The following is a 20676-nucleotide window of genomic DNA, read 5'->3' as shown; positions in this document are numbered from 1 at the left end:
TAAAAGATGGATTAAAAAAAAAAAAAAGGAACACTGGTTAAGTGTTTTCCATATGCCAGGAATGCTATGTTCTCTCACTGAATTCTCGTAATCCTGGAAGATAAATACTATCCCATTCATTTTCCAGAGGGGTCAGCTGTGTGTCAAAATGATCAAACAATTTCCCCAGACTCACAGGATAGATAATTTGCAGACCTAGAATTTGAGTTCTAGTTTTTCTAACAGAAAAACATATGCTATTTCCACCGTATCCCATAAATTACATAAAGTGTTATATCCTACTGAATATAAAGCATCACCAGTAGTAGGCTGCTCTAATATTGTACATTCCACTAAAAAAGAAATGCACTGTCAATTACACCATGACACACTATTTGTAAGACAAATACTAATTTCTGAGATGAAAAAACATGCATCTTAGAATGAATGAAATTTGGTAAACACAGTTCAAATAAGGTTATTTGAGTAGCTGCTGTGCTGTGTACAGTCTGGACCAGAACACACCACCACCCAGGGTAAGGAAAGATCAAGAGAATGTTACCATAGATATTCAGCTATCAAGATATGGAAGCCTGAGTAAAGACAGAGCCCTGTGAGATCAAAAGACAAGGCGAACTTCTAGGAAACAGTGTCCAGTGAATCAAGGGGAACGGCTATTTGGATCTAGGTTGTAAAGAGTGTAGAATGGACTGTGAGCCAAGATTTTAAAGTCTAGAAGACTGAGAAACGGTAACAACTGGGAAACTGGGAAAAGGGAGAAAGACAGGTTCCATTTTTGATACTTTAACATCAAAAAACAATTCAGTTCTGTTCAGTTGCTCAGTTGCGTCTGAATCTGTGACCCCATGGACTACAGCACACCAGGCTTCCCTATCCATGACCAACTCCCAGAGCCTGCTCAAACTCATGTCCATCGAATTGGTGATGCCATCCAACCATCTCACATCCTCTGTTGTCCCCTTCTCTTCTTGCCTTCAATCTTTCCCAGCATCAGGGTCTTTTCAAATGAGTCAGTTCTTTGTTTCAGGTGGCCTAAGTATTGGAGCTTCGGTTTTGGCATCAGACCTTCCAATGACTATTTGAGACTGATTTCCATTAGGATTGACTGGTTTGATCTCCTTGCAGTTCAAGGGACTCTCAAGAGTCTTCTCCAACATCATAGTCCAAAAGCATCAATTCTTCGGTGCTCAGCTTTCTTTACGGTCCAACTCTCACATCCATACATGACTACTGGAAAAACCATAGCTTTGACTAGATGGACCTTTGTTGGCAAAGTAATATCTCTGCTTTTTAATATGCTTCTTAGGTTGGTCATAGCTTTTCTTCCAAGGAGCAAGTGTCTCTTAATTTCATGGCTGCAGTCACTATCTACAGTGATTTTGGAGCCCAAGAAAATAAAGTCTGCCATTGTTTCCCCATCTATTTGCCATGAAGTGATGGGATGGGATGCCATGATCTTGGATTTTTGACTGTTGAGCTTTAAGCCAGCTTTTCCCACTTTCCTCTTTCACTTTCATCAAGAGACTCTTCAGTTCCTCTTCACTTTCTGCCATAAGGATGGTGTCATCTGCGTATCTGAGGTTACTGATGTTTCTCCTGGCAATCTTGATTCCAGCTTGTGCTTCATCCAGCCTGGCCTTTCTCATGATGTACTCTTCATGTAAGTTAAATAAGCAGGGTGACAATATACAGCCTTGACGTACTCCTTTCCCAATTTTGAACCAGTCTGTTGTTCCATGTCTGATTCTAACTGTTGATTCTTGACCTGCATACAGATTTCTCAGGAGGCAGGTAAGGTGGTCTGGTATTCCCATCTCTTTAAGAATTTTCCACAGTTTGTTGTGATCCACACAGTCAAAGGCTTTAGTGTAGTCAATAAAGCAGAAACATATGTAATTACTCCTGTAACTCTAGAGGAGCGGGCAGAGATGCTGCCATGGGGCTCACTCACACAGGCACCAGCTTAAGAAGATGGCATCTAACTGGGGGTCTAGAGATAAAAAAGGTAGATAGGTCTGGATCTGTGCTGCCAAAGGAAATATGAAGAGATGGAACCTCAAGCAAAGAAGAGAAAATTCTAGACCAAAGGGGCCTCAGGAAGCACCTTCACCAAGGACGAGCACTGGTCACTCTGGTGCCTTCAAGCAGCACCACAATGTCAACATGGGGCAGAGAGCAGGTTTGGCAAGGTCTTCCTGCTGACTGGAGCTGCAGAGTTCACTCACACTTCCCTACACCCTAGGAACTCAACACCTGCCTGGCGGAGAGAAGGAAAAGGACTAGGCCAGCACAGGAGTTCCTGTTCTGAGACCAAGTTGTTACAGATAATTGCAAGAGTTTTAGGGAATTAAAAAAAAAAAAATTCTATACTTAGCAACACTGAAAAAGGTAACAAACGGCACTTATCAAGACAAGGACTATTCATCTAATACTGGGAAATAAGCATTTCCATCACCTTCACCTTTTAATTTCAAGTACAGTTTAAGTCTTTAGATAGCAGGCAAATGAACTGCTTGACCATAAGTTTTAGTCTGTTGCCTCATTTAGTTACGTAGTCCCAATTCCACAGCATATTTGAAAGTTGCATTAACTATTTCAGGTTATGCATCTGAAAACTGTAGAAAGGTGCTCACCATCCAGTTCTATAAGAATTAAGTCATTAGCCACTGGAGTCACTGACCTTAAACACACCCTGAAAGGAGACTGGAGCCCTCTGTATTCTGGGTAACCTAGTGAGATAGGCCTTCATAGAAATTTTATGAACCTGGATTTTTCCATCTTTCCATACTTCAGTTCAGTTCAGTTCAGTCGCTCAGTCGTGTCTGACTCTTCACGACCCCATGAATCACAGCACGCCAGGCCTCCCTGTCCATCACCAACTCCCGGAGTTCACCCAGACTCACATCCATCAAGTCAGTGATGCCATCCAGCCATCTCATCCTCTGTCATCCCCTTCTCCTCCTGCCCCCAATCTCTCCCAGCATCACAGTCTTTTCCAATGAGTCAACTCTTCGCATGAGGTGGCCAAAGTACTGGAGTTTCAGCTTCAGCATCATTCCCTCCAAAGGAATCCCAGGGCTGATCTCCCCCAGAATGGACTGGTTGGATCTCCTTGCAGTCCAAGGGACTCTCAAGAGTCTTCTCCAACACCACAGTTCAAAAGCATCAATTCTTCGGCGCTCAGCCTTCTTCACAGTCCAACCCTCACATCCACACATGACCACAGGAAAAACCATAGCCTTGACTAGACGGACCTCTGTTGGTGAAATGATGTCTCTGCTTTTGAATGTGCTATCTAGGTTGGTCATAACTTTCCTTCCAAGGAGTAAGCGTCTTTTAATTTCATGGCTGCAGTCACCATCTGCAGTGATTTTCGAGCCCAAGAAAATAAAGTCTGACACTGTTTCCCCATCTATTTCCCATGAAGTGACGGGACTGGATGCCATGATCTTCATTTTCTGAATGTTGAGCTTTAAGCCAACTTTTTCACTCTCCACTTTCACTTTCATCAAGAGGCTTTTGAGTTCCTCTTCACTTTCTGCCATAAGAGTGGTGTCATCTGCATATCTGAGATTATTGATATTTCTCCCAGCAATCTTGATTCCAGCTTGTGTTTCTTCCAGTCCAGCGTTTCTCATGATGTACTCTGCATATAAGTTAAATAAGCAGGGTGACAATATACAGCCTTGACGTACTCCTTTTCCTACTTGGAACCAGTCTGTTGTTGCATGTCCAGTTCTAACTGTTGCTTCCTGACCTGCATACAGATTTCTCAAGAGGCAGGTCAGGTGGTCTGGTATTCCCATCTCTTTCAGAATTTTCCACAGTTGACTGTGATCCACACAGTCAAAGGCTTTAGCATAGTCAATAAAGCAGAAATAGATGTTTTTCTGGAACTCTCTTGCTTTTTCCATGATCCAGCGGATGTTGGCAATTTGATCTCTGGTTCCTCTGCCTTTTCTAAAACCAGCTTGAACATTAGGAAGTTCACGGTTCACGTATTGCTGAAGCCTGGCTTGGAGATGAGTGCACTTAGAAAAGCACTAAAGTCATTAATTAAGATACCTGTTCCTGGTGACCAGAAGCACCCTGCTACTGAGATTCATGGTTTATTGCATGCTCATTACTTTGCCAAAATCACATATGTACCCATCTCCTCCTTACCTCTTGGAACGGTTTCTCAGAGCTCTCTGAGAAGCTGTCTCCTGGGCTACAGTCCACAGTAAGACACCAAAAAACATGATTCATAGCTTTTACACTGTGTGTGTGTGTTTTGTTGTTGTTGACATGCTATACTAACACAATGTCCCAAAGTGATCAAATATAAGTTACTAATGTGACTAGTGAAAAATTATTTTCTGAATCATCATCTGGATTTTTTTAAACATGTTCAAATGAATTTCCATCCCCACTGCAGCTCCTCTAATAAAGTCTCTCCATCACCTGCACCAGGACACATCCCTGGGCAGTAAGGCTCTCCCTGCTGTTAGAATGGGCTCACCTTGACCACTCCCTCTAGAACTTCACAGACCCGCACGGAAGCCACTGACCACATACGGCTGCTGAGCACCTGAAATGTGGCCAGTCTGAATCAGGATGTGTTATGAGTATAAAATATACACTGGACTTTGAAGACTTAGTGTGAAAAAAGGATATAGGATAACTCAGTAATTTTTATGTTGCTCGTATGTTGAAACAATGTTTTGGATATAAAGTGACTTATATAAAATACATTCTTAAATTTTTTTTTGTTTCCTTTTACTTTTTAAAATGTAGTTGGAAAGTTTAATTGCATTTGTGACTTGCACCTGTGGCTCCCATTATATTTCTTTTGCACAGCCCTGGTCAAGACTCTCAGCTTCTGGGTCTTATTCATTTAATCAATAAATTCACTGTAATCAACATTTATTATGTATATAAGATGAACTAGGGTCTCTAAAAAAGACTGGTGATAAAAAGATATAAATAATATGACTTCTGATCTCAAGGAGCTTCCGGTTAGTGGTGGAAAAAAAAAACAAACATTTTAAAAGCAATTAAAACAATACGATACATGCTATTAAAGTAGAAAATTTTCTAGTCATTGGCATGGGGGACAATTTAAGGGCACACCACGCAAAGGGCACAGTGAGTCTGCAGACTCAGGGAAATAAAAAGAATCTATTTGGGAAACTGAACGTAGATTGTTGTTACTGAGTCACTAAGTCATGTCTGACTCTTTCCAATCCCATGGACTGTAGCCTGCCAGACTACTCTGTCCATGGGATTTCCCAGGCAAGAATACTGGAGTGGGTTGCCATTTCCTTCTCCAAGGGATCTTCCCGACCCAGGGATCAAGCCCGTGTCTCCTGTATTGCAAGTAGATTCTTTAACACTGAGCCACCAGAGAAGCCCACAAATGTAGATTACAAAGGCTAAAACAGGCTGCCTGTGGAAGAGGGGACAGACAGGACTCAGTAGTAGACTGGGGTGGGGAATGGGGGAAATGGAAAAGAGAAACTCACATTCCAGGCTGAGAAGTACAAAACGTGTCTTGCGGATGAATGAGTTGGTTTGTATTTCAGAGATACCACAGCAGTAATACAATGGAGGAGGTCTGGGGATGGAGGGGTTGATGTTGGGAAGGAGGAGGAGGAGATGAAGGCCAGCAAGATAATCTACTGCATAGTCAAGATGACAGTAATATAGACTAGGACAGACGGCACAGACTGAAGAAATATTTAGGAGGAAAATCCTGCAGGTATTTGGGATTTAGTGGATGCTAAAGGTGAAGAAAAGGAAACAGGATTACTAAGATGAAGTGAAGTGAAAGTCGCTCAGTCATGTCCAACTCTTTGCTACCCCATGAACTACAGAGTCCACGGGATTCTCCAGGCCAGAACACTGGAGTGGGTAGCCTTTCCCTTCTCCAGGGGATCTTCCCAACCCAGGGATCGAACCCAGCTTTCCCACATTGTGGGTGAATTCTTTACTGGCTAAGCCACAAGGGAAGTCCAAGAATAACTGGAGTGGGTAGCCTATCCTTTCTCCAGGGAATCTTCCTGACCCAGGAATTGAACTGGGGTCTCCTGCATTGCAGGTGGATTCTTTACCAACTGAGCTATCAGGAAAGCCCTGGTTTCTAAGATGATGTGAGATAAATATGAGGTGCCTGTCAAAATGTTTGCTATCAGAAGGAATTCTTAAGAAATGATACTAAGTTGAGTGGCTGGACTGAAATGAAATTGCTTTCAAAATGCACCAGCGGCTAAGTGCCCAGATCAATCAGATATCCTGTTAGTGGTCCCTGCCCTCATCAGGTTTACTCGTGCTCAGGGTACCTGCTGGGATGGGGGAGACTGCTAAGAATTCAGGGAGGAGAAAGGGGATATTTGGGAATCTGAAGAAAACTTCTTAGAAAGCAAGGCCTGGAGCTGGATTCTGAAAGGCAGGAAGCACAGGAGAAAGAGTATTTGTAATAAGAAAGGAAAACTGAAACAGATGCAGCAAATGAGCTTTTAAAGTCAGGAATGAATAAGTGGCAAGATGGGATCCAAGGACAGGTTGAGGATGGCCTGTTTATTTTGGGAAGAATGGTGGATGAAGGTGGAAAGACAGCTGGGATCATATTACAGAGGGAGCCTGTAAGCAGCAGGGAGCCACTGTAAGGTTTTAAGCAAAGAAACTGACAACCTTACATTTAAGTACGGTTACTCTGGTGATGTATAGGAAAACTCAAGTAGGATGATGATGTAAGGCAGTTCTGCTGACACTCTTTTACCAAATCCAGTAAATGTTGAACCCTCTTCCCAAGCCCTGGGGACTTAAAAATAAGTGAGGACTAGTCTCTTCCTCTAGGACCTGCAACCTATTGTGGGTAAGCCGAGAACAAGATCAGTTAGGATCATCTTTGCTCATTTGATTTTTTGAAGCAATGAGTATTAGATCAGGGGCCTAGCAGTGAGAATGGACAGAAAGCATCTGAAAGCAAGATGGATGGCCTGTGGACATATAATTAAAGCCCTTTATTTACTAGTCCTGTACCACTTGCTTTTACCCCAGTCGTCTTTATTTTTCCCCATTTATTTCCCTGTTCTTCCTTTCTACCCTCTTTCCCATAGCCAAGGGCACTTACTGAACACTGGCCAATCAAATAACCTCTTACTTACATACCCTGTCCTTCCCTGAGCCAAGTATGCTTTCTCCTCTGAGTAGGCTTGACATTCGTTTCATTCAATGGTCCCATCTCTGAGCAGTCAACTAGGTATATATCACACATTAAATTAGCTTAAGTTCACATAATCAGACAGGCTGATGCATTTTCATTAAAGATCTTATTTTAGGGACTTCCCTGGTGGTCCAGTGATTAAGAATTTGCCTTGCAATGCAGGGGACATGGGTTTGATCCATGGTTGGGGGACTAGGAGCTCACATGCAAAGGGGCAACTAGGCCTGTGCACCACAACTACTGAGCCTACACTCTAGAGCCCAGAAGATGGAACTGCTAAAGCCCATGCGCCCCAAGCCTGTACTCTGCAACAAGGGAAGCCAATGCAAAGAGAAGCCCGTGTACTACAACTAGAGAAAGCCCACATGCAGCAACCAAGACCCAGGGCAGACAAAAACAATCTTCAGTTCAGTTCAGTTCAGTTCAGTCGCTCAGTCGTGTCCAACTCTTTGCGACCCCATGAATTGCAGCACGCCAGGCCTCCCTGTCCATCACCAACTCCCGGACTTCACTCAAACTCATGTCCATTGAGTTGGTGATACCATCCAGCCATCTCATTCTCTGTCGTCCCCTTCTCCTCCTGCCCCCAATCCCTCCCAGCATCAGAGTCTTTTCCAATAAGTCAACGCTTCGCATGAGGTGGCCAAAGTATTGGAGTTTCAGCTTTAGCATCAGTCCTTCCAAAGAACACCCAGGACTGATCTCCTTTAGGATGGACTGGTTGGATCTCCTTGCAGTCCAAGGGACTCTCAAGAGTCTTCTCCAACACCACAGTTCAAAAGCATCAATTCTTCGGCGCTTAGCTTTCTTCACAGTCCAACTCTCACATCCATACATGACCACAGGAAAAACCATAGCCTTGACTAGATGGACCTTTGTTGGCAAAGTAATATCTCTACTTTTGAATATGCTATCTAGGTTGGTCATAACTTTCCTTCCAAGGAGTAAGCGTCTTTTAATTTCATGGCTGCACTCACCATCTGCAGTGATTTTGGAGAGTCTGACATTGTTTCCCCATCTATTTGCCATGAAGTGATGGGACCAGATGCCATGATCTTCGTTTTCTGAATGTTGAGCTTTAAGGCAACTTTTTCATTCTCCTCTTTCACTTTCATCAAGAGGCTCTTTAGTCCTTCTTCACTTTCTGCCATAAGGGTGGTGTCATCTGCATATCTGAGGTTATTGATATTTCTCCCAGCAATCTTGATTCCAGCTTGTGCTTCTTCCAGCCCAGCATTTCTCACGATGTACTCTGCATATACGTTAAATAAGCAGGGTGACAATATACAGCCTTGATGTACTCCTTTTCCTATTTGGAACCAGTCTGTTCCATGTCCAGTTCTAACTGTTGCTTCCTCACCTGCATACAGGTTTCTCAAGAGGCAGGTCAGGTGGTCTGGTATTCCCATCTCTTTCAGAATTTTCCACAGTTTATTGTGATCCACATAGTCAAAGGCTTTGGTATAGAGCAGAAGTAGATGTTTTTCTTAGTTTAAATTAGAAAAAATAAAGGAAATACTAGAAAACAGTTTGCCAAACAGGCACAGAGATAAAAGTACATGACACTGTTAAAGTGTAACTCCACAGTCTATCAACTTAGTTCAATAAAGATTTAACCCTAAATGGCTTACTATGCGTCAGCTACTTGATTACTGGGATAAGTTGAATAAGACACAATTCCAGTCCTGAGAACTTTGAGACTTTATAGACAGGTGATGAAAAATTCATCTAACCAGATATCTCTTAACTGCTCATTCTAGTCTGTACCATGATGATTTCTTACTTGCACCATCTTCCTGCTTCTGCCATCACTTCCCACCCCTTACCAGCTCCCTGAACCCGTTAAACATAAATCATATCATGTTCTCTTGCTGAGGAAAACTGTAAGTCCTTAATCTCTGTCCATAAATTTCCATATGATCTGCCTTTGATGTCATCTCCTACGATCATTTCCCTTACTCAACTCAACTCTATTACCGCTTGGCCTTTTTAACAAGACCAGAATGTTCTGAACACATTCTCATCCAAAACCCCTTTTCTGGTTGCCTATACCTGGGATTTTCCTTCTAAAACATCTGCAAGATTTTCTCTATCACTTTCTGGAGGTATCTGCTCAAAGGCTATCTTATGACTGAGTCCTTCTCTGACCACCCAGTATTCCCTACCTCCTTTTATCATGCTTTACTTTTTAAAAAATCTTTTATTCAATAAAATGCATCTGTTACCACTGGAATTTACCATTTATTGTCTGCCTCTCTCAACAATATTCAAAGCTCCACAGAAAGAGGGTGATGATTTCTTCCTGTATTCCCAGCACTTGGAATGTTGTCTAGCATGTTGCTGATGGTCAACAAACACTTGTTAAATGAATCAGATGAATGACTGGGAGTTATACACAGGGTTTTAGGGGATCAGGGTATGTGGCATAAGCTGAGACGAATAGGGCTATCAGAGAATGATTCTTTAAGCAGATAATGGTTGGGCTGAGACTTTACTCATTCAACACATTGTTTTGGAGTGTTACTATGAGCTAGGCATTATTCTAGGATTAGGAAATGTAGCTGTCATGAAGACAGACAAGTCTCTGTACTTGTGGAACAATCTTGAGAGAAAGATTGTTTCTTGCTTCTTGAAGAAACATGAGTAAACAAGAAAAATATTCAACACTGACATATTCTATGCAAAGAACTAGAACAGGATGATATAAAAGACAGCACACCTAGGGCCTTATTTTAGATTGAGTCATTATAGAAGCATCTCTAGGAAATGACATTTCAGCAGAGACTTGAAGAACAGTAAGAAAGCACCCATGTAAAGATGAAGCAGTAAGCATTCCTACAGAGAGAACAGCCAGCCAGTGCAAAATCCTTAAATGGGAATAGGCTTGAAGTGTTCAAGGAACAAAATGAAAAGACACACAGTTGCAGAGAAGTGGGCAAGAACAGGAGGGGCACGACTTAAGGTGAGGCAGGAAGAATCTCCGTGAGTGGGACTTAGGAGGTGAAGCAGGGCAAGTACCAGAAGAAAAGCACTGTACGCAGTGAGAACAGCAAAGGCAAGAGGGCATGAAATAGCCCGGTATGTCTGAGTAATTCTAGGAAATACATTTCTCCTGGGTCCAATGCACAGAGATGGAATTCAGGACATGGTACAGGTAAACTATTTTTTTTTTTTTTTTTCATGAAGCTTCTGGCACATTCTGCTGTAGTTGGAAAAGAGAACCATTTCTTTATGGTTCCAAGAACCATACACAGCAAGCTCAACACAGCCTCAGGAAGATCTATAATCAACCTTATGCTAAGAGGTATATTCTTAGATTCAGATATTATGTACTTGAGCTTAGAAGCTTGGAAGGTAAAAAGCAAATACAACCTCGGATTTGTAAGCTGTCACAACCCATCTTACATAGTGAAGGACCAGAAAGTGAAAGTGAAAGTCACTCAGTCTTGTCCGACTCTTCCTGACCCCATGGACTGTATAGTCCAAGGCCGGAACACTGGAGTGGGTAGTCTTTCCCTTCTCCAGGGGATCTTCCCAACCCAGAGACCGAACCCAGGTCTCCCTCCTTGCAGGCAGATTTTTACCAGCTCAGCCACAAGGGAAGCCCAAGAATACTGGAGTGGGTAGCCTATCCCTTCTCCAGGGGATCTTCCCAACCCAGGAATCGAACTGGGGTCTCCAGCATTGCAGGTGGATTCTTTACCAACTGAGCTAGGAGGGAAGCCTGTGAAGGATATGGGGATGGGTTAAATCACTCGCAGTCAAGAGCTGGGAGTCAATTCCACGTCACACTTTACCCAATGCTATTTCCCCTGCTGTGAGATTCTCATCAATGGATTCAATATACTTGCCTGGAATGATCCTTGCCATTAATTTCTTCTACGGACCTTGCCTTCTACATTTTTCCTTCGGCTTTATTTCTCTTCTCCTGTAAATGCTTATAATTTAGAAAATGTGTATTTTTTTCCCCTTCAGCTAATCCTAATCAGTTTCATGTTTTATGGCAGCTGTTCTGCAGCTCAATCTTCTACTAACAAAAGTGATGAAAACCCAAATAAACTCAAAGATGGGATCAATATACTTAGACATATTTCTTTATACTAAGTGAACCCCCAAGGAATGTCTTAGTCTTTGGAAACTTTGACATATAATCTTTTTTTTAAAACAGTCGAGACCCTGTTATTAGTACAACCCAAGGAATAATTGGGTTATATACTAACTGAGTCCCCAAGGAATGTCTTAGTCTTTGGAAACTGACATATTTTTTTAACAGTCCAGACCTTCTTATCGGTAGAACCAGAGCCCTTATATAAAGTAGTGCTGATTTCTCAACAAGGAATCTAGGTTCATAGTTTTTCAAGTAAACAGTGACTTACGAGTAACTCTTCAATATTTGTGTTGTATTAGCTTGTTGCTGATGGACACTAAGCATTAGGATTAAAGTCATTTAGAAACTATTATTTTATACATCATATTAGAAGGCATTATGAGGTATACCAAGATGGAATATTTACAGTTGACTCTTGAATAGCACAGGTTTTAACTGCATGGGCCCACTTATGTGTGGCTTTTTTTTTTTTTTTTTACTAGTAAGTTCTATAGTATTAAATGATCCATGGTTGACTGAATCTGCAGATATGGAGAGATGGTAGATACAGAGGGACTGTGGATGCAGAGGGCTGACCGTAAAGTTACACGTGGATTTTCAACTGTGAAGAGGGTCAGCGCCTCTAACCCCTGCACTGTTCAAGGGTCAACTGTATTCAGGAAGAAACAAATGAAGGGTGAAATTTTCTTCTATTAATGGCACATTTTGTACTCTTACACTACAAACCTCTAGTCCATTCTCCTTACTTAACAATGTAAACATGTAGTTCGGATAGCAGTTAAGATGTTCACTGCGAATGAGGTTAACAAATTCTCACTACATAATGCTATCTGTTGCAGGAGACGTTTACTTCAAAAAATTCTGGATGTCGAGGATATGACCAATGTCTCCTAGTACTTCTCTATTAGATGGGCAAATTGACGGTGTCTACAATGCCATGTTTATGAATTTCAGCAATGACGTGCACAGTTACAGCCTCTTGAAATGCTGATGATATTTTTTCTTGGTAAATGGTAAATTCTGAAATACTTGGGAAAAAGGACATTTGACAACGTGAATAAAAACTAAAAGGTGAAAAGGAAGGCAAGGACTAGTCAAGATGCTAAAAATAAGTACTTGTAAGAGAGTTGATCCCAATTTGTACTTTTTTTCTTTTCCTTTTTTTTGGGCTGTGCTGCACAGCTTGTAGGACCTTAGTTCCCTGACCAAGGACTGAACTCATACCCTCGGTAGTGAAAGCACGATGTTCTAACCACTGGACTGCCAGGGAAGTTCCAGTTGCAATTTTCAGATGCACAATGTTTCTAGAGATGCCAGTGTGAAGGCAGGTGCTTTGCAACCTTCACCTTTTTATGTTAGTGGAGGTTAATAATAAAGCAGATAAACATGGTTCAAAGAAAAAGATGAGCCAATAATAAGTAGGGTCCAAGAAGCAGAGAGTAAAAGTGCAAAACCTCAAAAATGATGAAATATTTTACTTCTATTTTCCAGTGTTTCTTTTTATCCATGCTTAAAGAAATGACATTTTCCAGAGCTTAAAACTTGTCTTTTATAACACCTAAGTTGTGACAAGAAACAAACATTAGTTGTTTAGCTGATAAAGTTAAATGTGAAATTAATATCATAGTTACCTGAAATTCTAATCCATAGTTTTCTCTGCAGAATTCTCTCAATTTAGGATACACATTTTCTTTTAGTGCCTGTCTTTCTGCTCCCGTGTCTGTGGTAGAAAAGCAAACACACAGAAAGTGAGTTATGTCCACGTATGTAAAAGAAAGCAGAAAAAAAAGAAAGCTTACAAATAAACATGAATATAATCAAACTGGGGTGCTACACTGTGAAATGATGGGATATTTATCTACTGGAGGGGACTTGTTCTTCACAGACCAGGGAGAGCCGAGATCCCTCTACCAGCCATACAGGATGGACGGGAGCCCCCTGGTACGTTCTGCGGGTGCTGGCAGAGCTGAGAATTCACAGCTGATTCTCTAGACCGATGGAGACCCTCACATCTATCTCTTAATAGCCACAACCACACTGACTTTCAAAGAGGTAAAAGGAAAAATCATAGGATTACCGGGTGTATCTCCACTGAGTATAAATGTTCCAATACACACACACATATTTGTTACTGATTTCCCAAAACATCTAGACTCTATCATTTCCTAAAGCATTTAGAAACAATAGCATCTGTGCAATCAGCACAATAATGAGGAGGGACAAACTGCAGGAGTCAACATCTAAAAACTAGCAGATTCCACACATGGTACTTGGAAACGAGCCAGTGGTTCAATAGTAATATCTCCCACTCTGGGCTTAGGGAGCTGTTACATCAGAGAGGGGACTGCTTTACCTGTGCCACAGTGTGTAAAAGCTTCAAAATTAAATATTTAAAAATTATCTGTCATTAAAAATACAAGAAGAAACAGAGAACCCGAAACCAGAAGAACCACAAAATACGTATGTATTTAATGTTGAATGTTCTGCACAGAAGGGGATTCTAGATTCCATCTGTGCTGGATGATGCTCCATATCAGGGATGATGCTATAAGATGCTTACAGCACAGACTGACTTGCCCTCTCCAAGTAACTTCAGATGGAGATGAGAATCAGAGCTTTTCAAAATTAGGTTAATGTGTTACCTCATGAAAAGGACCATTTGCTAAATGTACCTCAATCCCAGCCATAACCATGAAACATCTGCATGCCACATTTATAACTGAGGAGCCAATTTAAAAGACTGTCCTTGTTATTCTCTAACAACATCTGTGCATACAAACTCAACCATATGCCACATTGAGCTACTCTACTTTCCTACTGTTCTCAAGCCTGTTTTGAGAGGCAAACAACCAGTCCTGAGAGTCTGAGATGCAGCGGCAGCTCAACAGAGTGACAGGAACCAGTGTTTACAAGGGAACCAAAGATTCTATACAAGGTCTTTGAGATTACTCTGTGATCCAAACAAGTAGGGTCTTTTCCCACCACGGATCCAACATGGACCTAAGTCCACAGGATAAGCGGGAGGACCACACTTGAGCAGGGCACACCCGAACAGTGACCAGGTGCTGTTATGGCACCGGTGGGGGCGGGGAACTAAGCTTTCACATGATTTACATAATCTTGGCATCACATGCCCATCCTCCTTGACCCTGTTTTAAGGGTTGAAAACACGAACTCTGCAGTAAAACTGATAATATTCAATCTCTCTAAAAGGCTACAGATGTTCAAAACCCAGGTAACAAAAAGTCACTTTAAAAATGAAGTATTACCTGATGTGAAATCTGGGAGTATATTAAATAAAGATTACTGGTAAGATATTAAAAAACTGTATCCTAATAATACATGAAAAAATTATGAAATGAAGAGCAGAAATCTGCTTCTTAAAATTGTTATTACTGTAAATTTTATTCCTGGGTACTGAGACCTAAATGTGTCTTAGTAAGAAGGCTAAGGCAGAAATCCAGTATCTAATTACTAACATTCATTGAGTTCTTACTGTAGACTAGTAGTGTGCTAAGTATTTTTATGTGCATTTTCTTAGTCACTTCTGTCAACAATGAAATAGGTAAGATTACTAGTCCATTTTTTATATTAGATGAAACAAATATAAAGCGGTTAAGAGACATGCTTGAAGTCATATGACCACTAAGTTGGAGAACTTGGATTTGAATCTAGAGAGCTAAATGTCACACTTTGCTCTAGCCATGGAAAATATGTAACTGTGCAAAGAATATTTGAAAATGACAAGTGCAATAATTTCCCTGAATGATTAAGGGATGCCAAAGTCCTGATACTTATGAAACAAAAAATCTGAGTTATCTACTTCTCTTTACCTCTGATGCAAGCCAAGCTCATCTCTCAGTTGAACCTTATCTTGCTGTTTCCATACTTGCCTCCATCCATCTATTCTCCACAGAGCAGCCAGCCCAATCTTGTAAGAACAAATCTGATCACATCACTCTCTCATTTAAAATCCTCCAGGATCTCTTCATGGAACTTGAGACAAAATCCCCAAGCCTTACCTTGAATGTCCTCTCCCTCCCTAAGCCCATTTCTTACCACTTGTCTAGTTCACGTCACTCCAGCAGCACTGGTGTTCATTTGGTTTCTGGATTACATTTTCACTCGTGACCTTTGCTCTAGCCATGACTTCCTCCTGGAATGCTCAATCCCATGATCATCTCATGGCATCTCCTGTCAGTCAAGTGTCAGCTTTAATGCCACCTCCTCAGAGAGGTCTCCCCTGAGCCCTCCAGCTACAGAAGCCCTCTCTATCACACTACCTTCTTCAAATTCTCTGCACATTACTCATCACTATTGGTGACAGCTGTTTACCATCTGTCTCTCCCACCTGCCACGTGAGTTCAATGGGACTCAGAACCTTTTCCTGTCTCTTTCACTGCTGCATCCCCAGTGACGAGAATCATGCTCAGTTAAGGAAGGAGTAAATGAAAAAAAAAAAACAAACAAAAACCCGCAAAAGGACAAGCGATAAAACTGAGCTGACAGACAATGCTTCTCTGAAATTACCTCGGAAACAGAAAGGCTTCATACATTACAATGTGTCATTGGTTGGATATAGAATCAACACTGTGAAATTCCGGGAAATAAATTATAGGGTTTACAAAGTCTGCTTCATGAAGAGAGTGAATGAACTAAAATACTGATGTCTTTCCTGGTTTCTGTGTTTCTGGCAAAATACTAATATTTTATCAAATTATGTTGAATGTTTCTAAAAATGTGAGGTAAGTGTATGATAGACATTCTGTGTTATTACTTATAGTACAAAAGTGACTCAGATTTTCCTATATTTGTATTAATACAGGATGACTGGTTCTGGAAATGGAAAAGTAATTAAAATAGAATGGATTCATTATGTTGGGTGACAGATAAGCTGGCTTAATTATACAAAAAACCTGATTCATACTGACAGCAAATCCGGATGGTTAGCAATTAAAAAAACACTAGAATGTCATGGACAGGAAAAATTAACTCACAGAATGTTGCCCATAAAAAGGGACCTCTTAAAAAGTGTAGATCAAGACAAAGTATGTAATCATTTATTCTTCACCATCATTGTGTCCATTTGTATCTGCCCACCTTTGAAAAGATGTAAAACACTTTAGTAGCACTATAGAGGTTTACAAAGAGTTGCTTTCTGAATAATTCCTCTCTGATTTCAGAATTAATGATGGTCTCTGTGCAGTATCTGAATTACCTTCAGGAGGAATACTAGTTGAGGGAGAATGATCAGTCAATATCATTATCCTATTTCAAGTAGGGTTTAGATTAATTCCAAGTTTTTATTAAAAATAAGAGTGTCAAACTGACCATGTTGGATTGGAACTTCTTTACCGCCCCCACTACCCACACTTAAGGGGATGGACCTTAGGTGAAGTCACTTCCCTCTTGGCAGCTCAGAAAACTTATTTGGGATCTACTTGCAGCTGTCATTCCAGCCCGGTTTCCCAAGTTTCCCTACATCTCTTCTTGCCTGGATCCTCCCCCCTTTTCCTGGCCCCTTAGCCAGTAAACACTGAACATCCTATCTGACTTCGGTCTGGGTTGATTTCCTGTTTGGTGGCTTCCCAGAGGCTGCCTCATCCCCATGCCCTCCAAGTCTTCTGTGCCCAACCAGTTACCCTTACTGTTCCTCATTTCAATGTCACTAAATCCTGTCAATTTCATCATAACCATCTCTGAATCTGGCTATGCTTTTTTTTCTAATAATCTCTATTTATGTACTCATCATCTCAACTCTAAGAGTCCAAAAGTCTCCAGTCTCATTGATCTGTTACTTGTCTCTCCTCATTGCAGTCTTATGCTCCACAGAACTGCTGGAGATACATGCTAAGACAAAACAAAAGTAAAAACTAATTTGATCACTAAAAGCCTTGACTGGCATCTGTTGGCCTAGAGGGTGAAGGCCAGAATGTTCAGCAGATGTAAATGTATCTCTGACCTAAGTTTCATCTTCTACCACTGTTTACCATGCACCCTCCAGAGTATTTTTCAGATATTACTTGAACCTTGTCTTTACACATACTGCTTTCCATGCTCAGAATTCCCTATTTACTGCATCCCATTGTTTGGCAGACTCAGACCCTCCTGAGTCCCAGTCAAAAGCACCACAATTTGTGAACTCTTACTGGCTAGAGACAAGCATATCCTGGTCACCTCAGAGCACTTTGCTCACCCCTATATAACACCATGCATTATGCTTTATTATAATATTTGTAATTTATTTTTAGTCTGTCTCCCCCATTAAACTTGTGAATTCATGAAAGGCAGAGACATCCTCATACATCTTTATATCACAGAAAATAGAGTAGACCCCAGCACATAGCTGCTGCTGCTGCTGCTAAGTCACTTCAGTCGTATCCGACTCTGCGACCCCATAGACAGCAGCCCACCAGGCTCTGCCATCCTTGGGATTCTCCAGGCAAGAACACTGGAGTGGGTTGCCATTTCCTTCTCCAATGCATGAAAGTGAAAAGTGAAAGTGAAGTCACTCAGTTGTGTCCAACTCTTAGCAACCCCATGGACTGCAGCCTACCAGGCTCCTCCGTCCATGGGATTTTCCAGGCAAGAGTACTGGAGTGGGGTGCCATTGCCTTCTCTGCAGCACATAGCTAGGACTCAATAAATTAAAGGGAAAATAGATGCTACTATAATTAAAACATTAATTAAACTCAAAAACTATTTTATCTCCATAAAGTTAACATAAATGAAAATTCAACTTTATCTTAAATTAATAGTTGACTATGTTAATAGGATTAACAGCAATGTGTGAATCTGGGGTGATGTCAGAAAATAATGACAAAGTATGGCATAATAAGGAGTTTACTTAGCAAATACTCTTTCTAATTAGCAATAATGAAACTGGACAAAATTATGAAAAGAAGCATTTTAATGTAAATTAACCAAAGACCAAGGGCATAAAACAAATTGGGATGTGATTATTAATCAAAAGTAACTGAACTTCAGATAAGTTATTCAGATAAGAACAGTGGAGTCTGTCAGATTCTTGCATGGGGTTTCTCCCATCCCTCCTTAACCACTCCCTTTCTTAGACTCCATGTCAGAGAGGGTCAAGCTATGAACATCAGCATCTTCACTGTCACAGAAAGCTCACCTGATATGCAGCTGAGCAAGGGAAAACTCCATGCCCATGAGCGCCGTTAGCAGTAGTAGCAGTCTCAGAAGCAGACAAACGGGGAAGCCCGGTGGCTCAGCTAGCCTGTGGCTTCATTCAAATTTTACAAGGAAATCAGTGAAATAAACAGCCATAAGACAGTCTTGATAAGCTCTCTGAAAATTCCTGGCTGAAGAAGGCTACTCACAGACATAAAAGATCAAAAGCTATCCACGTGCTTCAGGCTGACTTTGAGCCTCTTACATGGAGCATAGAAACATGAGAAGGCCTGGTGGAAAAGTAAAAGCTGGGACAGATTAAGACACTCTGCACTAAACTTGGCATGTTTTGCACTTAATGAAATGAAAATCTAGGTCAAAAGTTAAGAAATGCAACTAAAGCAATGGCTAGAGAGAAATCTATACTTTTGAATACCTACAGCAGGAATGAAAGATCTCAAACTGATAATTTAGGATTCTACCTTAAGAAACCAGAAAAAGATGAAAGAAAGAAGACATTAAATATGGCCAATAGGCACAGAAAAAGACACTCAATACCACTGATTATTCAGTTCAGTTCAGTCGCTCAGTTGTGTCCGACTCTTTGTGTCCCCAAGAACTGCAGCATGCCAGGCCTCCCCGTCCATCACCAACTCCCAGAGTTCACCCAAACTCATGTCCATCGAGTCAGTGGTGCCATCCAGCCATCTCATCCTCTGTCGTCCCCTTCTCCTGCCCCCAATCCCTCCCAGCATCAGAGTCTTTTCCAATGAGTCAACTCTTTGCATGAGGTGGCCAAAGTATTGGAGTTTCAGCTTGAGCATCATTCCTTCCAAAGAAATCCCAGGGCTGATCTCCTTTAGAATGGACTGGTTGGATCTCCTTGCAGTTCAAGGGACTCTCAAGAGTTTTCTCTAACATCACAGTTCAAAAGCATCAATTCTTCGGCACTCAGCTTTCTTCACAGTGTAACTCTCACATCCATACATGACCACTGGAAAAACCATAGCCTTGACTAGATGGACCTTTGTTGGCAAAGTAATGTCTCTGCTTTTCAATATGCTATCTAGGTTGGTCATAACTTTTCTTCCAAGGAGTAAGCGTCTTTTAATTTCATGGCTGCAATCACCATCTGCAGTGATTTTGGAGTCCCAAAAAATAAAGTCTGACACTGTTTCCACTCTTTCCCCATCTAATTCCCATGAAGTGATGGGACCAGATGCCATGATCTTCGTTTTCTGAATGTTGAGCTTTAAGGCAACTTTTTCACTCTCCTCTTTCACCTTCATCAAGAGGCTTTTGAGTTCCTCTTCACTTTCTGCCATAAGGGTGGTGTCATCTGCATATCTGAGGTTATTGATATTTCTCCCGGCAATCTTGATTCCAGCTTGTGCTTCTTCCAGCCCAGCATTTCTCATGATGTACTCTGTGTATAAGTCAAATAAGCAGGGTGACAATATACAGCCTTGACGTACTCCTTTTCCTATTTGGAACTAGTCTGTTGTTCCATGTCCAGTTCTTAGAGAAATGCAAATCAGAACCACAATGAAATGTTACCTCACACCTGTCAGAATGGCTATTACCAGAAAGGCAACAAAGTAACTGCTGGCAAGGATGTAAAGAAAGGGGAACCCTCATGCACTATTGGGGTGAATGTAAATTGGTGCAGCCACTATGGAAAACCCTATGGAGATTCCCCAGAGAATTAAATAGAACTACTATGTGATCCGGCAATTCCACTACTGGGTATTTTTCAAAATACTCAAACACTATTTAGAAAAGATATATGAACCCCTATGTTCATTGACACATTATTTATAATATCTAAGATATGAATTGACCTAATGTCCATTCGTAGATGAATGGATAAAAAGATGTGGTATACATATATACAATGGAATATTACTCAGCCATAAAAAAGAATGAAATCTTGTCATTTGCAACAATATGGATGGATCTACAGGGTATTATGCTAAGTGAAATAAGTCAGATAAAGACAAATACTATGTGATTTCACTTATATACAGAATCTAAAAGACAAAACAAATGAACAAACACAACAAATCAGAAAGAGTTAAAGATACCAGGAACAAACAGGTGATTGTCAGAGGAGATGGGATGGCGGGGAGGGGGTGAGAAATAGGTGAGCGAGATTAAAGAGGTACAAACTTCCAGCTACAAAATAAATGAGTCATGAGTATGAAGTATACAGTGTAAGGAATATAGT

General features: G+C 41.1%; 1 protein-coding gene across 1 annotated transcript in view; it reads right to left on the bottom strand.

Annotated features, from left to right (window-relative positions):
- The window catches only part of NWD2 (NACHT and WD repeat domain containing 2), a 242161-nt gene that overhangs the window by 126506 nt on the left and 94979 nt on the right, over nt 1-20676 (bottom strand). The window contains exon 2 of the mRNA XM_027544238.1: nt 12947-13035. Coding sequence (XP_027400039.1) covers nt 12947-13035 — 89 coding nt within the window. The remainder of the gene's footprint in view (nt 1-12946; nt 13036-20676) is intronic.

Source organism: Bos indicus x Bos taurus, chromosome 6 (genome assembly GCF_003369695.1).
Source record: "Bos indicus x Bos taurus breed Angus x Brahman F1 hybrid chromosome 6, Bos_hybrid_MaternalHap_v2.0, whole genome shotgun sequence".
Lineage (NCBI taxonomy): Eukaryota > Metazoa > Chordata > Mammalia > Artiodactyla > Bovidae > Bos > Bos indicus x Bos taurus.
The sequence above is the reverse complement of the archived record's forward strand: the minus strand, read 5'-3'. Positions and strand labels throughout refer to the sequence as shown.